This window comes from Mustela erminea, chromosome 1 (assembly GCF_009829155.1).
Source record: "Mustela erminea isolate mMusErm1 chromosome 1, mMusErm1.Pri, whole genome shotgun sequence".
Lineage (NCBI taxonomy): Eukaryota > Metazoa > Chordata > Mammalia > Carnivora > Mustelidae > Mustela > Mustela erminea.
This window is the reverse complement of record NC_045614.1, coordinates 58,463,996-58,488,019: the sequence shown is the minus strand read 5'-3', so window position 1 is coordinate 58,488,019 and position 24,024 is coordinate 58,463,996. Positions and strand designations below refer to the sequence as shown.

General features: G+C 42.5%; 1 protein-coding gene and 1 pseudogene across 4 annotated transcripts in view; both read left to right on the top strand.

Annotated features, from left to right (window-relative positions):
- Window positions 1-24,024, top strand: part of KBTBD12 (kelch repeat and BTB domain containing 12) — a 95,605-nt gene that overhangs the window by 55,963 nt on the left and 15,618 nt on the right. For 2 of the 4 annotated variants that reach the window (XR_004284202.1, XM_032337473.1), the window contains exon 7: window positions 17,687-17,869. Coding sequence is in view for 3 of the 4 variants with exons in the window: in XM_032337473.1 (XP_032193364.1) it covers window positions 17,687-17,868 (182 nt within the window). In the remaining variant the exon portion in view is untranslated. Of the gene's footprint in view, window positions 1-17,686; window positions 18,923-20,030; window positions 20,398-24,024 lie in introns of those variants that run through there. The other 2 variants (XM_032337357.1, XM_032337699.1) reach the window with 2 other exon arrangements.
- LOC116567061 lies at window positions 3,846-6,844 on the top strand (annotated as a pseudogene).

The window sequence follows — 24,024 nt, the reverse complement described above, 5'->3', positions numbered from 1 at the left end:
CCCATGTTTTCTAGCTCCAGTGAGCCCCCAGGATTACTCGGTTATCCCACGAGGAGGGGCTGCTCCCAGAGGGCCCAGTTGCCTTCCCGCTGGCAAAGCCCCCACTTCAGCTCATTCCAGCTACTGGCTCTTTGAGACTCAGCTTTCCTCCAGCCTCTGGTTTTAGCATGTTTCCCCCTAAATCTCTGGTGGAGGATCTCCTCACCTCCTACCCCCGCCCTAGCCGGTTGGCACTTACCCGTATTTGCAATCTGTAGCTACTCTCCCATTCCTTCCAAGGTGACACGGGACCTCCGTGAGCAAGTTGAGGGAGCCCGTGGTTTTCTCCATTTCAGCTCTATCTGGCTACCCTAGTGGGCGAGGCTCTGGCAGAGAGGTTCCCCCAGAGTCCAGCCCTAAGTCCCTTCTGCTTCCAGTCCCCCTTAGCCCATCTGACACATTTTCACCATCTTCCTTGGATAATTCTAGGAATCTGTCCTTCCTCCACCCAGGACCTGAGAGCTCTCTGCCTCCCCTAGCTCCAGCAGATTTCCTCTCAAAACACCCCTCTGTCTTCTCTCATTCAGCCTCTCAGGGCCCAGTCCTAAAGGTAGAAAGGCTGCCAAGGACAACCCAGAGTTATCAAAAAGAGAAAACACATTGGGAAGCACTGCAAAAAATTAATCACCTCGCTAACAAATGTAGACTCCAATGGACAGCTAAGGAGTGCCTGGGTGGCTCAGTCATCGGGCATCTGCCTTAGGCTCAGGTCCTGCTCCCCTGCTCCCCTGCTTCCCCTCTCTCTCTCCCTCTCCCCCTGCTCGTGTTCCCTTTCTCACTGCCTCTCTCTCTGTCAAATAGATAAAATCTAAAAAAAAAAAAAAAATGGACAGCTAACAGTTAGCTGGTGTAGACTCTGCCAGGAGCTATTCTGAGCACTTTGCGTATGTTAATTGATTTAATTCTCACAGGAGCCTGTGAGGTGGATCCTCACAGCAGAAACAGAAGCCACCGAAAGAGGTCACACAGAGGGTAAATGTCGAATCTGGAGCCCAAAATCCAGATCATCTGGCCCCCAAGTCTGCATTTTTTAACTAGGTGGCTATATTGTCTCTCCGTGCCAAACAAATTAAATGGGAATATTTGGGTATGTGACCTGGGCATCCACATGTTCTCAAAGCTCTTCAGATTCTTCTAATACGCAGTCAGAATTGAGAACCACTACGCTGGCTGATGTCCGCTCTTCATTCATTCAACAAAGCTTTGTTGAATGACTTCTGGGTCATAAACCTATGTTAAGCCCTGGAGAACGAATGTATGTGGTCCCAGCCCTGAAGGAGCAAAGTGAGAGCAAAACTGGAAGTTGCAACGTTAGTGGAATAACGTTTTCAGCCAGAGGCTTAGAAGGTAGCTGTGCTCCGTAAAGAAACAGCTGATTCCAGGTTTGGAGCACAAAAACTGTGATCTTGTACTGCCAGAAAGCATACCAGAAAACGCTTAAGGGAGTCATATCAAAAGACAGAGAAGCCAGCCTAAAAGGGTAGTCAGTGGCCAAATTTGGAATAATCTAAACATCCGAAGTCATTACTGATTGTAATTGATTGAATATATAATAAATGTAAAAGGAACGATCGAAGGATACATGGACTTGTCATTTTGCAACCCCTAATATAGTAATTGGTTCAGGCAAATCATCAGTGGATATGAAAAGCATTGACTGAAAGGTTATGAAGAACAGGATCCGGACATAGCACCGAAGTACTGCCCAATATTAACCACAATACTGATACTAACTATGAGGAAAAATACAGACTTCCTCAACAGTGATATTGGACGGTCACCATTGTAACCAAATAATCATCATTAAAAATAGGATAATTGTATGATACAGTTGACCCTTGAACAATGCAGGAGTGGGAGGTGCCAACCCCCACCCCCATGCAGTCAAAAACCCATGTATAAGTTTGGACTCTCCCAAAACTTATCTAATAACCTCCTCTTGACCAGAAGCCTTACTGATAACACAGTCAATTAACATGTATTTTGTATGTTATATGCATTATATACTAAAATAGTTATATTAAAGTAAGCTAGAGAAAAGAAAATATGGTTAAAATAATGAGAAGGAGAAAATATACTTATAGTACTATTTATAGAAACAAATCTGTATATAAGCAGACTCATGTGATTCAAACCCATGTTGTTCAAGGATCGGCTGTGTATTCTTTCTGGGTAATACAGTAGGAAGGTCTTGCCTACCTCCCATCACCAAAATTATTAACTTGTGTCTAATCAAGCCTCCAGACTTCCAGTTTATAGGGAATACAAGGAGAGGAACAGCTAAATGACCCTCTGCGGGAACAGACAGATTCAGAATGTGGACATTCAAACAAGAGAACTGGTCCAAACCCAAAAAAGTTATTTAGTGTCATGGGAAATTTAAAAAACAAACAAACAAAAACAGTGCCATCCTAAATGAAAAGCAATCAGAAAGACATAAAAACCAAATATAAAGTGTGAGTGTTTATTGCATTCTGATTGAAAAGAGCAGTCATATAAGGACAGTTTGGGGACAAGTGCAGAAATCAGAACATGGACAGGATATTATTTAACATGATGGAATTAATGTTTTTTTCTTAGGTCTGATAACGGTATTGTAATTATGTAAAGAAATATTTTTATTCTTAGAAGAAGCATGGTGAGTATTTAGGGGTGAAGTGTCATGTCTGCTACTAATTTTTAAATGTTTCAGAAAAAGAAAATGTGTGTTCATGTGTACACATGAGGGAAGCAGTAAAAATATGGAGACATGTTAACTATTATTAAATCCAGATGGAAAGTCTGCTGGTATTCTCTGTACTCCGCTTTCCACTACTTCCAGTTTCTCAAAATAAAAAGTTGAGAAAGGAACAAAAAGATTTGGTGGCAACTACACGATCAACTTCTGTTTTATCTTAGGACTATCAGCCACAGAGAGAAATATAGTATAATTGAATTTGTCTGTTTTACCATCGTTATTTCAATCTTCCCTGGAGAAACTGTACTAAAATTGTAATATCCTGAAGGAGACTTGCTACTTTTGTTTTTTATATGTCGTATCTACCGTTTGTACTTGCAAAAAGAATGGAGACCATTTAAAGAATAAGCATAGGAGCAATGAAACTAAAAACATGCCTCGTATTAAGTGGAGAGGATAGTTTTATCAGAAAACCTAAGCTAAGGGAAATTTCCAGAATTTAGCTCAGCTTGCTGGCCACCAAGGCAAAGAAGCCAAAATGATGGGTTCTCAAACTCTTTTTGAGGGAGCCATACAAGTGTCTTCTTCTACAGCTTCTCATCCCAAGTCTGCCTTACTCTTTTCTCACTTCCATCTGTGTTCTTCCCAGAGACCTTCCATGATACAGGCCAAGATGGCGCGACAGCCATCAGTTTCACCTTGTTCTGGCACTCCGGTCATCCAGCACTGTTCTCTAGACACCAGAGCAATGGAGTGGGGATCAATTCATGTGCAGGGGATCAGGAAGTAGTATCCTCCAACAGATAGGACCTCCTGTCACTAGACAGTGACAGGCTAACATATCATCCCAAAATCCTGCAGCCTTACTGCATCGCTCCTGTCCTGACTGCTAAGGGACGTTAGTTCGCTGTTCCACACCAGCTTTTCCCTCCACACTGATTGGCCTCATTTTCCAATTAAGTTTCCAATAAATAAAAGTAACCATCTGCTTTAGGCTAAGCTCAACCAAAGATAAACAGTGAGACAGGATTTGAGTTTACATAGTTCTGGGAGGCATTAAGAGAGGAGACGCGAGTGAGACAGGAAAGGAAAGAGGCCATGAGGAAGAATTAACCGGCAGATTATCGCCATGGACCACTGGCGTTCAATCTTGTTGGAAAACTCAAGAGACAGTGTGGATCAGCCTCCGGGTTGTTCCCTGTGGTGGGGAATCTGAGGTACTTATCCTCAGATTGACTCCCAACTTGCCCCCCTTGAGCTAAGAGAAAATCCTCAGGCAAAGAGTAGCAGGAGGATGTGATCAGCATGTTCTGGAACAAACATCACCGAGAGGATGTGGCTGACAGCGGATCTGTCACTGATGCCACCGATGGTGGCTGCTACACCATCCTAACCACCCACCTTCAAACAAAGACGCTTTATTACTTCTAACTAAAATGCTGCCTCTGAACAGATTCGGCTTCTGGTGGTTTTAGCCGACTGTTCACTGTTTTCATCTTGCACAAGTTTCTTCTTACCATGTAATCACTGGTTTCGCGTTCTTTTTTCTAGAACGCATCCCAGAATAGGAATGCAGCCTCAGTGTTCTGTGCTGAGTTGGCATACCAATCTATCTATGTTTTAGAAGTTTTTGAGAACTGGAAAGACTGACATTGATTGGTTAGCATGACATACGATTTTCTCTCCAGTCTCCAAGCCAGGAAACACTGGGCCAGTCCACTATCGCATGGGACTGCAGACAGCAGAAAGGGTCTGGGAGCCTGCAGCATTGACATCACAATGGCCAAGACAGAATAGGATTTAGGGAACTGTGTTCTTTTTAAAATGACTCAGAATTAGTTTCAAGCTTACAGAAAAGTGGCAAAACAAAAACATAATCAATACAGCATAATCAATACACAGGTTCACCTATTGCTAACATGTTGCCCCTTTTGCTTTATTTAGCATTTGCTTAGTCACAGCAGACAGATACAGAATTTTCTGTATCTGCAGACAGATACAGAATTTTGTTCTATTCATATTTGAGAAGTTGTATGTATCACAGTCCTTACCCCTAGATATTGGAGTGTGCAGAATAAAAAGAATATTCTCTTACATAACCACAGTGTAACTAACAATTTTAGGAATTTTAACATTGATTCATACTTTAATATATTCTACTCTTAGTATTCTAATTTTGTCAACTGACTTAATAATGTCCCTCACACCATTTTTTTCCTTTCCATACCCATCTACCATCAGGTATAGCATTTTCTTGATATGTCTCTTCAGTTTGCTTAACTCTGAAATATTTCTACATACATCTTTTTGCCTTTTATAACACTGACATTTTAAAATAATACAGTCTTTCCTCCTTTTAAATAAAATATTCCTCTTCTGAGATCCAGTTGAAGATCCCTTGTAATTAAACCTGGGTTATGCATTTCAGGCTAGAATATTACATCCCTGCTATGTCCTTCTCAGCACATGACATCTAGAGACAATTCAAGTCCATTGCCCCTCACCGGCAATGTTATTTTTATTTACCTGGTCAATATATTGCCTAACTTCACTTAGAGTTACTACCTGTGAGGCGATTCTTTAAAACCATGCATTTTTATTTTTTCACTAAACAATATCTCCCAGGAGTCATTCCGAATCAGGTAACAGAGGTCATCCTTGCTCAGTGTTACAGCTGGGTAGTGTCCATTGCATGTATGTGTCATAGGAACTCTGTTCTTTATTTTTTTGCTAAGGTAGCCCCCAACATCTCTTTGGACCAAAAGCTAGGGCCATCTCCCCGATTTCCACTAGAGACTGTAAGCTGGGTTCCAGTCAAGATGGAGTCTGCATTCCCATTGAATGCAAGCAATGCCCCTGGGCAGAATGCATGGAGCAGCTACCTGAGAGCTCTGAAACTAAATGGTCATAGGCAGATTGGGGAAGAAAAAACCAGAACATGCAGTACCAGCAAATCAATGATAAGTTCCCGCATTTGTTTCCCTTGGTACCTATTGGTTGAGACTCAAAGGCGACCTGAAACCCAGAACTTTGCACCAAGGGTGGGCAGAAAGAGCTCTAAGAGAAGCCCTCTACTTCTGTTTCAAGGAACAAGAAAGAGGACCACATGGGTCAGAGGAAGTGGGGGATATTGTCTTCTTCTTTTTCCATTCTCTCCCACCCCAATCCTCAGGCAACGCCAGGTGATGACTGACAACAGCAGAGACTGGGCTGTCACCCCTTTCTCTTGACCAGGGGACCTTTGGTCCCAAGAATGGGAGGAAAGACCCCATTGCCTTTCTCTCTCAAGCTACTGGCCCTTAGACTTGGAAACAAACAAATTCAAGGAAAGTGGGCAGCACCATGGGGAATCTAAAGCCCCAGCTTTTTAGCCAGAAGACCAAGAAGGGGAACAAGGGAATTCCTACCGGGGGGGAGAAAGGTGTCAGGAAGATTGAAGGTAGGGACAAGCTCAAGAAAATGATCCCATAGCTTTTGGCTTCTGACTCGGAGGAAGTGAAGGTGCAACTGTCTTCATTTGCCCCAAATCCAGGTTCATCTGACACCAGCCACCTCCACCATATCCCCTAAGTTCAACCCCACGGATGTCAAAGTCATATACCTGAGATGGATGGGTGGGGCGGTCCATGCCACATCAGCCACCTGGGTCTGTCCCCAAAAAATGTTGGTGATGGCATTAGCAAGGCAAACCATCATTGGAAGGGTCTAAGGATTACAGTGAAACTGATCATTCGGAACAGAGAGACTCAGAATGAAGTGGTACCTTCTGCCTCTGCCCTGATTGTCAAAGCCCTTAAGGAACTGCCAAGAGACAGAAAGAAGCAGAAAAACATGAAGCACAGTGGAAATATCACTTTTGATGAGATTGTCGACCTTGCCTGACAGATGCAGCACCAAGCTTTAGCCACTAAAGCCACTTAGCTTTAGCCAAGTTCCATCTCTGGAACCACTAAAGAGATCCTGGGGACTGCCCACTCTGTGGGCTGCAATGTTGATGGCCGCCACCTTCATGGCCTCATAGATGACATCAACAGTGGTGCAGTGGAATGCTGGTTAGTTAGAACTGCAGAGGAAAATATTTCAATAAAGGATCATTTGACAACAACAAAAACAAAATCAATCCCATAAAGTTGGTTATGAGTTCCTGGGCTCATACCTCACCTGCACATGGATGGTTTAGTCCTAAATGATATACTAAAGTCTTTGAGAATTGAATAGTAATCACTGCCCAGTTCCTGCCTGGCCACTGCATAACACACACACACACACACACACACACACACACACACACACAGCCCAGTGACACTGTGAGGGCTTTGAACCCTGAACTGACATCAGGAGCACAGCCCACAAAAGGTAGGTGGGAACTGGTGTTGTACCTCACTGGGTCAGTTTTCTGCTTAGGAAAAAAAAATCAATATTTTCCATAGGATTTAAACAAGACCCAGAATCATAATATTCACAATGCTTATATATAATTCAAAATTACTTGACATACCAAGAACCAAGAAAATATCAACATCTCACAAGGGAGAAGACAAGACAACATGCCAACTCCGAGATGTCACAAATTTTGAAATAACTAGGCAGATGCTTTAAAGCAGTTATTAAAATGGTGCTCCAAGAAGTGACTACTTTTGAAAGGTATGTAAAGATAGAAAGTCTCAGTAGAGAAGCAGAAGTAATTAAAAAAAGAAGAAGAAGAAGAACCAAATGGAAATTTTAGAACAGAAAAACAAAATAACAGATTACTGAATGGACTCAATATCACAACGGAGAGGACAGGAAAGAATGAAAAGTGAGTGTATTTGAAGACAGATAAAATTATCCAATCAGCAAAACAAAGAGAAAAAATTGGGGAAAAAAACTGAACAGAGCTTTGGGGACCTATGAGGCAATGCTAAGAGGTCTAATACTCATGTCATGATCCCAGAAGGAAAGAAGAAATATCGGTGAAGAAAAGATATTTAAGGAATAATGAGAAATTGCCAAATTTGACTATGAAATGCACTTATAGAGTCAAGAAACTCAGCAAACTGAAATAAGTCAATCTTTCTGATTGTCCTATTTCAGAATGAAATCTATCATATGATTTCATTCATATGGAATTTAAGAAACAAAACAGAGGATCATAAGGGAAGGGAGGGAAAATAAAACAAGATGAAATCAGAGAGGGAGACAAACCATAAGAGACTCTTAATCATAGGAAACAAATTGAGGTTGCTGGAGACAGGGCAGGGGAATGGGGTAAATGGGTGATGGACATTAAGGAGGGCACGTGATATAATGAGCGCTGAGTATTATATAAAACTGATGAATCACTAAACTCTACCTCTGAAACTAATAATACACTATATGTTAATTAATTAAATTTAAATTTAAATAAAGAAACTCAGCAAACTAAAAACAGGATAGGGTGTCTGGGTGGCTCAGTGGGTTAAGCCTCTGCCTTCAGCTCAGGTCATGATCTCAGAGTCCTGGGATCGAGCCCCACATCAGGCTCTCTGCTCAGCGGGGATCCTGCTTCCCCCTTCTCTCTCTCTGCCTGCCTCTCTGCCTACTTGTGATCTCTATCTATCAAATAAATAAATAAAATCTTAAAAATAATAATAATAATAATAATAATAAATAAAAATAAAAACAGGATAAACTTGGAAAAACCCACACCCATACACATCATAACCAAACTTCTAAAAACTAAAGATAAGGAAAAGATCTTGAAGAAGCCAGAGAAGAACAACAGAAAACATATGAAGGGAAAGTATTAAAATGAGTGTGAATTTCTCAAGCTAGGTCATAAGGCAATGGAACAAAGCTTTTAAGCTCTGAAAAAAAATAATTATCTGGAATTGTATAAGCAGCAAAAATACCTTTCAGGAATGAAGGCAAAATTAAGATAAAACATTCTCTGATGGAGAAGAACTAAGAGATTTATGGCCAACAGACCTGCCAACAGAAAGTTAAAGATAATTCCTCAGATCAAAGGCAAATGATTCAGAGAAAGTTGGAACTTCAGGAATCAAGGAAGAGAAACAGAATCCCCAACACCTATTTCATCCATCCACCAACTCGTTTCCCTTCTGGTAACCATCAGTTTGTTCTCTAAAGTTAAGGATTTCTTTGCCTCTCTCTCTCTCTCTCCCCTTTACTTAAATTCCATACATGAGTGAAATCATGTGATATTTGTCTTTCTCTGACTGACTTATTTCACTTAGTGTAATACTCTTTAGCTCCAGCCACGTCATTGCAAATGGCAAGATTTCATTCTTTTTATGGCTAAGTAATATTCCATTACCTATCAATCAATTGATCAATCGATAGATAAATATGGCATCCATCATTGATGAACACTTGAGCTGCTTCCGTATCTTGACTATTGTAAATAATGCTGCTATAAACATAAGAGTACATGTATCCCTTTGGATTAGTGTTCTTGTATTCTTTGGGTAAATACCCAATAGTGTGATTACTGGGTCGCAACCTCCATACTGTTTTCCACAGTGACTGCACCATTTGGTATTCCCACCAACAAAGCACAAGTATTTCTTTTTCTCCACATCCTCTCCAACACCTGTTGTTTCTTGGGTTATTGATTTTAGCCATTCTTACAGGTGTAAGGTGATATTTCATTGAAGTTTTGATTTGCATTTCCCTGGTGAGTGGTGTTGAGGATCTTTTCATGTGTCTGTTGGACATCTGGGTGTTTTCTTTGGAGAAATGTCTGTTCATGTCTTCTGCCCATTTTTAAGTTGGAATTTTTGGTTTTGGGGTGTTGAGTCTGATAAGTTTATATATATATGGATTTTACATATTGTAGACTCTTTATTGGATATGTCATTTGCAAATATCTTCTCTCCTTCTGTAGGTTGTCCTTTAATTCACTGATTGTTTCCTTCACTGTGCAGAAACTTTTTATCTTGATGAAGTCCCAATAATTGATTTTTGCTTTTGTTTCCCTTGCCTCAGGAGACATGCTTAGAATGAAGTTGCTATGGTGAATGGTCTGACAGTGTTTTCAGTTTATGGGTTTTTTTTTTTAATTTATTTTAGAGAGAGAGAGAGAGGAAGAGAGAGTGAGCACAAGCAGGGAGTGGGGGAGGGGAAGAGATAGAGGGAGAAGCAGACTCCCCACTAACCGGAGAGCCTGACTTGGGGCTCAGTCCCAGGACCCTGAGATCATGACCTGAGCCAAAGGCAGACACTTAACCTGAGCTCCCAGGTGCCCCATTTTCAGTGTATATTAATGTTATACAGAGAGGACCATTTCCCCAAAGGTAGACATAGGAACTATATGGTAATAAGCTTCCTGTTTTCCACTGGAAATATATTAATTAGTCTGTTATAAATATGTATATTGCAGGACGCCTGGGTGGCTCAGTCATTAGGTGTCTGCCTTCGACTCGGGTCATGATCCCAAGGTCCTGGGTTTGAGTCACACATCGGGCGCTGTGCTCGGTGGGAAGCCTGCTTATCCCTTTCCCACTCTCCCTGCTTGTATTCCCTCTCTTGCTGTGTCTCTCTCTGTGTCAGATAAATAAATAAAATCTTTTTTAAAAATATGCATATTGCAATCCTTAGGACAACTACTTAAAAAAAAAAAAAAAAACATAGGGTGCCTGGCTGGCTCAGTGGGTTAAGCCGCTGCCTTCGGCTCAGGTCATGATCTCAGGGTCCTGGGATCGAGTTCCACGTTGGGCTCTCTGCTCATCAGGGGCCTGCTTCCCTTTCTCTCTCTCTCTGCCTGCCTCTCTGCCTACTTGTGATCTCTCTCTGTCAAATAAATAAAATCTTTAAAAAAATCTATAAGCAGGTATGGCTAAAAACTGAAGATAAATTAAAATGGGGTATTAAGAATATTCAAATAATTCAAAATAAAGGAAAGGAGAAATTAAGGTACAAAAATAAAAGAAATAATAAAATAGTGACCTAAATCCAAACATACCAATATTTACATTAAATACAATGGTCTGTATCGGTTAATTTTGTCTCCTATATCTTCTACTTGTGCTTAAAGAAAGCATAATCCCATTTTTATTTTTTTAAAGGTTTGAGTAACACATTTTTAAAATTTTATTTGTTTATTTGACACAGAGAGAGAGAGAGAGAAAATGCAAGCACAAGCACAAGCAGGGACAGCTGGAGGCAGGAAGAAAGGGGGAACCAGGCTCCCTGCTTAGGGAGGCTCAATCCCAGGACCCTGAGATCATGACCTGAGCTGAAGGCAGATGCTTATCTGACTGAGTCACCCAGGTGCCCCATAATCCCATTTTTTTAAATGATGTCTTCCTCTTGGGAAGATAAAAGTAAAAAAAATTCTTGAAAGAATCATTTCCTATCTTAACTCCTACATGCACATTTAAGCATACAACACATTCTATATTTCTCATAAATAATCCCAGGATACTTAGTAGGAGTTCATTTACAATCCATTATGTTGAATAAAAATTATCCCTTGATCAAAAGAGGCTTTACTTATCCATTCCTTCAACTTGGTGGAAAATATAAAATCTTTGATCAACTCATTGAATTTATACACAAAGACTGTAACTATGTAACATGATTTTGTAATTACACTGAAATCTCTAGAGGGCCATAAAGAGCCATTGCTCTCCCTTTCACATCCTTTGCAGATAGACAACTACATATACTCAGCCATTCATTTGTTTCTTTTTTGCCCTTTTGAATGAACTCTTGGCCTCCTCCACCAGCCAAGGCCATTAGCCACTGGTTATGCCTTTTTGCGACACTCATGATCCTCCTCTTCCTGCTTGAGTCAGGGGCATTTAAAGGCCCCTTTCACTGGCCGTCCTGGAGAGGATAGGTAACACCCCTCAGCTGGGGACAAACCAACTTGGCCTGGGGTCCATTATTCATTCTATAATTGATTATTTATTCACATGTCCATTCATTCAAAATGAAATCGAATTTGAGATGGCTATTAGAGAGGCATATTCCACAATAAGATAGAAATTAAAATAAATTGGGAAAATGAATGGAGGGAAAATAAAGATAGAAAAGCAAGATAAGGCGATGTTGTTACATAAAAGTGCCTAAAGGTTTTTTTCATTGGCAATCTATGGACTGCCATCTTATCTCTGAGGTCACTAGAGGCCAGAGCAGAAAGGAGAGATGTCCTGTTTGCAGTGTCCTCAAGGGAAGAACAAACCACGGTTTAGAAGGTACATATCTTCTAAACGTGGGTGAAACTTCTCCCCATAGCCTCATTTAGAGTTGTGGGAAATGCCCTCAATAGTACTCTTATAATGAATAAAATAGCAGTTAACATTTCACAGAAGAGCAAGTCAAAGGGAAACAATTCTACAGAGGACAAAAAATATCCTAAGACTTTGGGTTTTTCACTAGTCTGATTGAATTCAAGGATGACATTTAGACTGAAGTCTCCTTCTCCAATTTTTCCACAGAAGGACCTTCAACATGGGAGAGCACCCCCTAAAACACCTGGGGGTACAGCCCAAGGCAGTCTACCACACAGATGGAGTTCCTTTGCCATATCATCATTTATTTCCAAAAAAAACCATGTGAATTTTTTATACTTCATGTAAAATGGTGTTTTAAATTGCTTACTACTGGAGGTGTCAGGATGCAGGGAGAGCTTCCTAACTCCTTCAATAATTAAGATGCTGTTGCATTAAGTGTGTCTATTTTTGGAAAATTAACTGCCTTGAAAAAAGCTGACACTGAGTTCAGCCTCCAGTTTCTTGCCCCTTCTTAGTCTCATAATGTTTCCAGAACCCAAACCCACATAATTAGGTAAACACAAATGCCAACCACTGATTCTTCGCTTTATGAGCTCCGTTCGTAGAAATTTAGGACAGCGTTCAGGATGGCCCCACATAGGCCTGAGGTGCTGCCACATGATTCTGGGTGACAGCTGTGGCGGGGTCGTACTCTTCCTGAGAGTTCAAGTCTCCACAGTCAGACCTGTGTTCTAGTACACTATCTCAGAGCTTTCATACTCAAGAAAACTCTCAGGGCCCCTGGGTGGCTCAGTAGGTTGAGCATCTGCCTTCTACTAGGGTCATGATCCCAGGATACCGGGATCAAGCCTTACCTTGGGCTCTCCGCTCAGTGGGGAGTCTGCTTCTCCCTCTGTCTCTCACCCCACTTGTGCTCTATTTCTCTCTCTCTCTCTCTCTCTCTCAAATAAATAAATATAATATTTAAAAATAAATAAAACTCACTGGTTGGTCTCTTTGCCACTGAGGCTATAATTTTCATTCCATGTAAATAAAGGAACAGATTTCTAGAAATCTGTTAGATTAACGGATTAGTGGATTAATATGTTAGATTAGTGGCTTAATATGTTAGAAAGCATAGATGGCTTTTAAAAAATATCTCCCAGGGGCACCTGAGTGGCATAGTTGGTTAAGCATCTGACTCTTGCTTTCAACTCAGGTCATGATCTCAGGTTCCTGGGATCAAGTCCCACATTGGGCTCTGCACTGGGCATGGAGTCAGCTTGAGGATTCTCTCTCTCCTCCCTCTTCCTCTGCCCCTCCCTGCCAGATGTTCACTCTCTCTCAAATAAATAAATCTTTTTTAAAAATGTCTCCCCAATAAACACTGAAATGAGCAGAAGGAAGCAAAATTAGTGAAGAAAACTGTTTACTCTGAAATTGTAAAAGGGCCCAGCCTGAATTAATTTGAATAAGGACACCAGAAGCCTTCCCCAGCTAAAACAAAGCAAAACAAAAACAGTTAGCGGGTGTGGCAATGGTAAAAGATGCATTCCAAGGTGATGGCAGTAACTAAGATGGAAAAGGCTGTTTCATCTCCATAGGAGTAACAAGCAAGAAGATAGAACACCTGTACTGGACACCTGTCAGGTTTTTCCGCACTGGCAGCCTTTCTCGAAGTAGTGTCCATAGCCACAGTAGCCAGCCACGGGAAGGAGCCATGGTAGTGCTCTACCCTGTCAGATCCTCCTGCCAAGCCTCCAGCTCTCCTCAATCTGTTGAGCTCTCTTCCTTCCAATAAATCCCCATTTTGCTAACGCCCACCCTAATTGGTTTCTGCTGTTGCTACCAAGAACCTTAACCAATACAACAGGCATGACCCTTTTGCATTTAATGAATTTGAAATATATAAAACAGAAACTTCTACAAATCTTAAGATAAAAGGATAAATCCACAAAAATTGCATGGACTTTAAGATACTGTTCCCAGAAGTTGATAGATCAAAGAGATATTTTTTAAAACTGAAACAAAAAGAGATTTAGAGCTTTGTGTTAATTCAAGCTAATACAATTAAATAAGAGTTCAAAATCAGTTCTTCAGTCTCACTAGCTACATTTTAAATTATTCAATCCCATGTGTGTCTAATGGTTGCTGTATTGCACAGCGTGGATTATAGGACATTTCCTTCATCACAGAAAGTTTAGCTAGACAGAGTTGTTGTAAAGAAAATGTGATAAAGGGGTGCCTGGGTGGCTCAGTGGGTTAAGCCTCTGCCTTCTGCTCAGGTCATGATCCTGGAGTCCTGGCATCGAGCCCCGCATCGGACTCTCTGCTCAGTGGGGAGCCTGCTTCCCCCTCCCCCTCTGCCTGCCTCTCTGCCTACTTGTGATCTCTCTCTCTCTGCCAAATAAGTAAATTTTTTAAAAAATCTTTTAAAAAAGAAAGAAAGAAAGAAAGAAAGAAAGAAAGAAAGAAAGAAAGAAAGAAAGAAAGAGAGAAAGATGTGATAAACACACGTGCATGCACCAGGGACTGTTACTCAATCATTAAAAGGAAAGAAATCCTGTCCATTTACAACAAGGATGAACCTGGAAGACAATATGCTAAATGAAATAATCTGGACACACAGAAATAAACCCCAAATACTATACCATCTCACTTATATGTGGAATCTAAAATAGTCAATTTCACAGAGGTGGAGTGTGGAATGGTAGTTGCCAGGGACTTCGGGTAGAGGGAATGGTGACGGTTGTCAAAGGCTAAAAACTTTCAGTTATAAGATGAGTAAGTTCTGAAAATGCATAGCATGATGACTATAGTTAACAACACTGTATCATATACTTGAAATTTGCTTTAGTGTTCTCACCACACACGTGCACATACACACACACACACACACAAAGGTAACTACGTGGGGTTATGTATCTATTAATTAGCTTGATTCTGGTATTCATTTCACAATGTGTACCATAAACAGAGACAGTTTTTGTCAATCAACTTCAGGAAAGCTGGAAAAAAGCGAATCTTTATTTTCATACCTAATTTTGGTTTTGTAATTTTATAATATTTCCTTAAAGAGAACCACCAAATTTGTATAAGATTTACACCCCACTTATTGGTCTCATCAACAAGCTGTGAAAAATACAGTGATACCATGATGTCCTCCTTCATTCAACAGCTTAGTAGTTATGAGCAAGGGTCTTGAGGGCCACACATCTGGATGTATTTTGTGGTTCTGCCACTTCTAATGTAGGTACAGCATTCAATTGCTGTAAGTTTTTCCTAACCTATAAAACTGGAATAACAATAGTACCTGCTTGCAGGCTTACTGTGTGGATGATATAACATAATGTCTGAAATGCAACCAGCACATTAGACACAGTACACAGTATGCATAGAATGAATAGCTACTCTTACTATTTTATGGTGTTTGGGGAGTGAAAATTCTTTCAGAAAAGGCAGGTGAAAAAAGACATTTTCAAGGAAACAACATGCTAGACCTCTTAGAAATATACTTGAGGCACAAGAGAAGTATCTTAGATGAACTCTAAGATGCAAGAAATAATGAAGAGCAATGAAGTATAAATGTGTGGGTTAATTCTGAATGAGCATTTACTGTATAAAACAATAATGATAATGTCTTGCAGAGCTGAAAGATATATAGAATTAAAATGCACATCAACAATAGCTAATACATCAGGATGACAGTAAATATAATTAAACTATTATAAAGCCCTCCAAGAAGAGGGTCAAGTATTGATTATGTTTAGGTCTTGATAAGTTAATTATGCATGTTTTATTTTTTAGAATAACCACCAAAAAAATAGAAACAGGGATTATAACTTCTAAATCAGTAGAGAGAAGGAAATGGAATGATAAAAAATACTCCGCCAATCCAAAAGTTGGCATTAAAGGAGAAAAGAAAGAATAAGTAAGATAGGGACAATGCACAAATGAGGCAGTAGATTTAAACCAAAATCTATGAGTAATTGCATTAAATGTAAACAGACTAAATGCTCCAGGTTAAAAGATGAAGATCATTAGAGTGGTTCTTGAAAATACTACTTTTCAGAATTTATAATATCAGTCAAGAGAATGCTGATGGAGCGGCACCTGGGTAGCTTGGTTGGTTGAGTGACTGCCTTCAGCTCAGGTCATGATCCCAGGGTCCTGGGATGGAGTCCTGCATTGGGCTTCCTGCTGTGCGGGTGAGCCTGCTTTTCCCTCTCCCTCTGCTTGCCACTCTCTCTGCTTGTGCTCTCTCTCTCTCTGTCAAATAAATAAAATCTTAAAAAGAAAAAAAGAATGCTGATGGAACTTATCCTAGAGTACAAGGATCACTCATAATGATAAATTTATAAATGGTAAAATTTATATGTTCTTAATAACAGACTCAAAATGTGTAGACTAAAAATTGACAGTACTAAAGGGAAAAACAGACAAATCCACAATCTAAGTGAGATATTTTAACACAGTTTCCTCAGTAACTAGAAGAATAAGCCCACAAACATCCATAAATACACAGGAGGGTTGGCTAACATGACCCAATGAATGCACATGGAACACTGCACCAACAACTACAAAATAACCATCATTTGCAAGCATGCATGGATCATTTTCAAAAATTGACTTTAATATGCCAGGATTGGGCACTTATGCATACATTATCTCCTCTTATCATCATAAAACTGTGAAATAATCATCTAGGCTGGAAATCCTCCAGACTCACTCTGCCCCATTCTCTGTCATGCTCTATGTCCTGTGAAGTTGACAAATAATGAATGGGTGCATTCGCAGATGTCTTTCTCCTCTAGCTTCTGGTTGAGTCCATCCAGTGGGAGCCAAGAACAGAGACTGTTGGTTAAAAGAAGGGTAGAGTCAGGGAATTTACTGTCCCTTCCCCCTCCCTGTGGGCTTGCTGAGGATGGCTGCTCCATCTTCCCTGCCTACGTCAGCTCCTGGCAGCCTGCACTCTTTAGACAGCTGCCCTCTCCAAGCCCAGTACCCATTCCTCCCCTTGCTGCCTCTCAGGTCTAAGGGTGGTAATGGCTGTTCTTAGTGGGTCTTCCTGAGCCCTGTCCGCACCCTTCCAACAGTCCCTTCACTAAATTCTCTTCAAATTACTCAGCTAGGGTGTGCCATCGATTTCCTGCAAGAACCTTGGGCTGAGTATTAGCATCCCCATCTGCCTTTAAGGAAACATAAGCTCAGGGAGGCCAGCAACTCACACATGGTTACCAGCTGTAACTCCCCTCTAGGTGTAGAAATAAGGGCAATTCCATCCCTAGCTCCCATAATCAATTACTAAATTTGGACAACAGTATGCCCAGTTAATATGTCAATTATTAAAATAATTTTGGGGCATGCCTGGGTGGCTCAGTGGGTTGAAGTTTCTGCCTTCGCTTCAGGTCATGATCCCGGAGTCCTGGGATTGAGCCCTGCATCAGGCTCTCTGCTCAGCGGGGAGCCTGCTTCCCCACCCCCTCTGTCTGCCTCTCTGCCTCCTTGTAATCTCTGCCTCCTTATAATCTCTGCCTGTCAAATAAATAAATAAAATCTTTAAAATAATAATAATAATTTTTGAATGTGCATTATAACATGGCCTTTTTTAGTTTCTTAAACGTTAGGGACACCACGCCTTCCATTGAAAGTACATTTGTTCATTAATTTTTGGTGCTTGATGCCTTTTAGAGGGTATTTTCCAATAGAGTAAAGATAACCTCTGAACTTCAGACCTCATGACATTTTGTCTTCCTACTTTGCTATTTTTCAGATCGACATGAGGTTATCTCCAAAGAAATACTGGAGCTGGACCCATGGGAGAACCAATGGAATGTTGTAGCCATCAATGTCCTCATGCATGACAGTTATGACGTTTGTCTGGTGGCCAGGATGAACCCCCGAGACCTCATCCCCCCACCTTCAGATCTGGTGGAAGAAGGCCATGAACACTGAGGTCAGTATTTGCTGTCGGACCTCCTGCTGTGTCTAACATGGGAGGCACTAGGAATGGAGAAAGCCCATAGGCACCAGCCAGTCACCCTGAACATGTGTGTTATATGCATAGCGGTCCATGTGCAAAGCAGTGTGTGCTGGATATTGTGATAGGGACCTGCAGTTGGTTAGAATGGACAAAACATTACAAGGTCAAATGTGGCAAGAGCACAGGAAGAACACAGGATAAGTGCCATAGGAATCAAGGGATGCAGGGACCTCACACTGCTGGGGACTCAAGGACAGCATTGCCAAGGAGCAGACCTTTTACTGGGGCCTCAGATGGTGAAGAAGCAATCCCATGGGTGCAGATCATGGGGACATCACAGAAACAGCTGAGCAACAGCCCAGAGCTGGGTCAGATTGCCCGGGCCATGGGCTCTGCTACTAAGACTGGAAAAGGAGATTATAGACAAGTGACCAACACCTGTAAACGCAAAGACTGTGGACCTGGTCTCTGAGCAGGGGAATCATCTCACGATCTTGTGATGTTAAAGGAAAACGTCCCTCTGTGCTCTCTTCCAGTTTCAATCTTACAGAGACTTTCTATTCTCGTGTAGAATACTCTTCTACCGCAGCAACGTTGCCCAAAATGGGGCTAGCAGTGAACCACAAGTTCCTAACAGCTCAGGCACTCAAGCCCAACCACAGTGAGCAGAGAAACTCTACCCTCATCCAGGCCCTGGCAGTGTCCTGGACTAGACTTATCCAGGCTGCCCTCTAGCTCACATGACCTTGTGCAGGTTGGCCCTGACAAGGCTCTGGAGTGGAGGAGAGAAGAAGCACATCCCTTTGGCTGCCGGCTGCCTGCCCTCTTATCTAGCCTTTGCAGAATCTTCCCCAAGACTACCAATAGGGATGGAGCTGCCTGCTCCAGCCCACAGTTGAGCATAATCAGAAAACAGCCATTCCCTGAATATACTTTAGGGGTGACATTTAAATGACACATGGGGAATCCATCTATCTGACTTACCATTCGTACTTCTGGAAGTATAGTGGATTCAAAGAGTGTACTTTCATAGCTGTTCCTCGACAACTTCTCCAGAGTTTCCCATTGCACAGGGCTCTTTTTTAAAACAGGAGTGCTCAGTAAATTCCCTAGAACCTTCTCAGAGGGAGACAATGCTAGATTGAGACAGCTCTTGTCTGGTGCCAGGTCATGTGACCATGACAACCATGAGCCCATGTTCCCAGGTTCCAGCTGCTGAAGCAGGCTGAAGAGGCAGGCCCAGTGGGAAACCTGCTTCTGCCACCATGACAGGGGTCCACTAAGACCCCATGCTGGTTGTCCCCAAGTAGGCCAGACTCGAGGAGGGCAGCGGCCATGCCTGTCACTTTGCAATGGCGCCACTTGGAACCTGCACTGAGCAAAGTGAAGAGAAGCTGATGCTTCTCCCTGGCCAAGGCTCCTAATCTCGGGGGGGGGGGGGGGGGGGGGGGGGGGGGGGGGGAGGGGGAGGGGGCGGGGCGTCTTGCTACAAAGGCAGAGTAGTTCCTCTGAGTGGCTGTGCTGGCTGTGGCAGCCGTGGTGGCAGAGAGTCTCCCCAGATCTGTTTCCCCGACTTCCTCTTAGCAGAACCGCAGTGCCTGCCCCACCCCTCAAGCACACACTAGAAGCTGCAGCACTTCCTGCATCCAGGAAGCCCTCGTCAGTGTGTCATGATACGACTTATCCATCCATCGGGTTCAAGATCTAGGCTCTCCTGCCAGCCTTGCTGCTTCGCTAGCTGTGTGATCTCTCCAGCAAGATAACCTCTCCAAAGCCTCATTTTCCCCATATGCAGAAAAGGGAGAAAAATGCTTTTTAGTGTTGGTATGAGGACTGAGTGAGAAAGTGCTGAGCAAAGTGGCTGTCAGGTACTGAAACAACAAACAGCCTTTAGCTGCCATTATTTCTAGAACCATTATCATTGTCATCCGCATTTCCCAAAGCACAGTGCCCACAGCAGCCCAGGGCTTGAGTGCGCTCTTGGGGGACCGTAGGGGAGCTATGCACTCGGTGTGAGATGGTTCTTCATTTCCCAGACTCAGCCCCTCAGCTCCTCCAGGTGGTGGGCAGGGGAATAAGCAAGGTTTTGCTTTTAGTATCCTGGGTGCTTCTTGTCTGACTTTCATATTCGTAGTTAAACACAAGACACCTTTACCCTCCTGTTGTCCGAGATTGTCAGAGATGCCACTTTGAATTCCTACTGCTCCAGTTTTGACCTCAACTGAAGGCCATCTCTTCATGCAGGGATATGTATGTCATGGAGCACTCTTGACGACTTCAACTCTTTGCTAGTTCTGATCTTCGTGAGGCAAGATTTCTGGACATGGAGCGTAGAACACAGTAGGGAAATGATCTGGATGCTGGGGCTGGCAAAAGATGGCGGCCGCCAGCATGTCCGGGTCTGGCTTGCGTGCACCAAGAAAGCACCACTGTTCCCACTGATTGACTTTATAATGAGCAGATGCTTTCAGTTTGAACTTCCAGAATAAAAACGCACTAATGAAAGGTCGCCTTTGTTTTTCTTCATATTGCAATTCAATGTCCATTTCTCTCATTTCCTGTGCCCAGGAAATACTGAGCATCCCAGGGCACTTCCTTTGGGTCTGAGGCCCAGCATCCCCCACCGATGGCCCCTACTCTGCCCTTGCAATGCTGGGGGTCCCCAGAGCCCATTCTAAGGAGAGTGTGCCAACACTGGGTCTACAGCCTTGGAGGGGTGGGCCCTGGGACGGTGGACCAGGAAGAGGGCAGGGGCCAGGAATGTCCCCATGGCACGGATCTGACAGCACCCCGTGCTGGTTGAGCCACTCCCCCGGCCCCAGACCTGGCACTACCAGAGTATCCTAAATAAAGCGGGAGGCCACGGAGGCATTTCTCAGAGGGGTGCTGCATGAGGCAGATCACAAAACACCAGCAGTGGGAGAACCTGGTCTTTCTCATGGTCTGAGCTGTGATGCGGGGCTCTGCCCTCAATGAGTTCACATTCTGGAGGAGGGAAGAAAGCAAACATGGGGACTTGACACCTTATGAGGAAGTAGGGTCTACACCCACAACAGGAAAAGTGCAGTGTAAGTTCAGGGTATCTCTGCATTTGTTTCTATTGCGCCAGAAAAACAACCACAAATTTAGTAGCTCATTACCATACAGAGCTGTGATCTCACACTTCCGTAGTCTCGAAATCTGAAATGGACGTCAGTCAGGCGACATCAGGGCGCCCCAGGACTGCGCTCCTCTGGGAGGTGAGGCTCTAGAGTCAAATCCACATCCTTGCCTTTTTCAGTCTCCAGAGGCCACTGGCATGTCTTGGCTTGTATTCCCTTCTTCCATCTTCAAAGCCAAGGATCTCTTCTGTTCTGCCTGCCCAGATTGTCTCCTCTGTCTCCCACTTCTGATCCCTCCCCATTTCTGGTGGTATCCAGGTATCCTGCCCAGGTATCTAGAATCATCTTCCCATCTTAAGGTCAACTGTCCAGCAGTTTAATTTCCCTTGGCCACAAAACGTTCAACAGGCAAGGTTTCCAAGGGTTAGGATGTACACACTTGAGGGACACCATTATTCTGCCTACCATACTAAATGAATGCCTGACTTAGCCATAGAGTACGTCTGTGCACAACATGTACAGGACTTTCCAGGCTCACTGAAGGTTGGGAGCCCCAGGGGTTACAAGGCAAGTGTAAATGCAGTTGTGTGACTATGAGAGCTGTGGTCTCAGAGACCTCCATGACATTCTTATGGGGGTTGGTGGGTGGGGATCGTGAGAAGGAAAGACCCTCCTTGCCTACAGGATTATTTCCACTCTGCTTTAACCTGAAACCTTTGATACTGGCCATAGACTCAAAGAAGTATAGTAACAACTAAACACAAGCCATAACCTAACTTAAATGCTTCTCTGGTACAACCAACGTGACCCAAGGTGCTGGGGGAAGCCCAGGGAAGAGGTCCCTTGGTTTTAGAGTGTGCTGCAGGCTCAGAGGGTAGGAGACCCTCAGGCTTGGGTTTGCTGGATAGACAAAGAAGGGTGTCTAGGCTCAGGAACACCCTAGGCAAAGTTCCCAGCATAGGAAAGGGCCTGGTGTGTTCTGGTTACAGAGAGAAGCTCTGTGCCAGCAGTATGTGGATTGGTGCCTGGAGAGGCAGACTGGGCCAGGCTGGGAAGGACCCTGGGTGTGGACGCGTGGAAGCCAGTGTAGGATTTTATAAAGATCACTTTGAAGGTCATACCTCAGGATGGATAGGCGTGGGCCACCTGATAGACAGCTGTTGGCAGAGTCCAGGCAAGAGGCCAACCTAGGGAACAGTGAGAATGAGAAGACTGACCCCCACATTGTTCAACAATTGACTGCACAATGTAAATGAGTATAAATTTAATTACAGTGTGCCACTTGGGTCTGAAGTGAATGATTTTTTAAAAGACAATTGACTGTCTCAAAAACTGGGCAGAAGACATGAACAGACATTTCTGCAAAGAAGACATCCAGATGGCCAACAGACATGTGAAAAAATGCTCAGCATCACTAGGCATCAGTGAAATACAAATCAAAACCACAATGAGACACCACTCACACCAGTCAGAATGGCTAAAATTAACAACACAGGAAACAATAAATGTTGGTGAGGACGCAGAGAGAGGGGAACCCTTCTGCACTGTTGGTGGGAATGCAAGCTGGTGCAGCCACTCTGGAAAACAGTATGGAGGTTCCTCAAGAAGTCAAAAATAGAGCTGCCCTATGACCCAGCAATTGCACTACTTAGTTTTTATCCAAAGGATACAAAATTACTGATTCTAAGGGGCACATGCACCCCCAATGTTTATAACAGCAATGTCCACAATAGCCAATTTATGGAAAGAGCCCAGCTGTCCACTAACAGATGAGTGGATAAAGAAGATGTGGTACATATATACAGTGGAATATTAGCCATCCAAAAGAATGTAATCTTGTCATTTGCAACAATGTGGAGGAACTAGAGAGTATTAGGCTAAAAGAAATAAGTCAGTCAGAGAAAGACAACTATTGTATGATCTCACTTACATGTGGAATTTAAGAAACAAAACAGATGAACACAGGGGAAGGGAAGGAAAATTAAGAGGAAATCAGAGAGGGAGACAAACTACAAGAGACCCTCAGCTAGAGGGATCAAACTGAGGGTTGCTGAGGGGGTGAGTAGGGGGTGGGATAACTGGGTGATGGGCACTAAGGAGGGCACTCGATGCAGTGAGCACCGGGGGTCATATGGAACTGATGAATCACCAAACTCTACCTCTGAAACTAAACAAAATGAAAAATAATAACTAAAAAATAAATACAATGAAAGACCATTGACTGAAGTAAAACTGATAACAGTCATTGTGGGATTCATGATATACACAGAAGTAAATTATGTAAAAACAACAGAACAAAGGAAAGGAACTGAGAAATAAAGCATATGCTGTTAGGAGGGCTTTGTGCTGTATCAGAAGAGGTCTAATATTATCTGAAAGTTGAATGCAATAAGTTGACGGCACTTATTGTAAACCCTAGAGCAACTGCAGCAAAATAAAATTTAAAAGTACAGCTAACAATAGTGATGATTAAAGGGAATACTAAAACAATTACTGTGCAAAGGAGGCAGGAAAAGAAGGAAAAGGAACAAAGAACAGAAGACAAATCAAAAACGAAGAGCGAGATGGGAGATGTAATCACAAACATGAATACCTACACTAGATATAAATAAGCTAGACATTCAAATAAAAATAATTTTTATTATAATTCAGAGATTATCAGACTGGATCTTAAAAAAAAAAAAAAAAGCAAGACTTATCTTGAAATAGAAGACACTGGCAAACTCTAAAAAGACATTAGGAAGATCCTAAATGCTATTTCTGTCTTACTGAGAAGTACATAAATCTTCTTTAAAAGTTCAACAAGGGGGCACCTGGCTGCCTCAGTCAGAAGAGCATGTGACGCTTGATCTCAGCGGCATGAGTTCAAGCCCCGCACTGGGTGTAGAGATTGCTAGAAAAAATAAGTAAATAAACATTTTAAAAAATAAATAAAAGCTAAATAAGTTTCTTGACAGTTTTGCAACCTAGGACTGGCTTTTTCGTAAGCCAAGTCTCCCTCTCTCAAATGTAAACATCCTGGTTGGT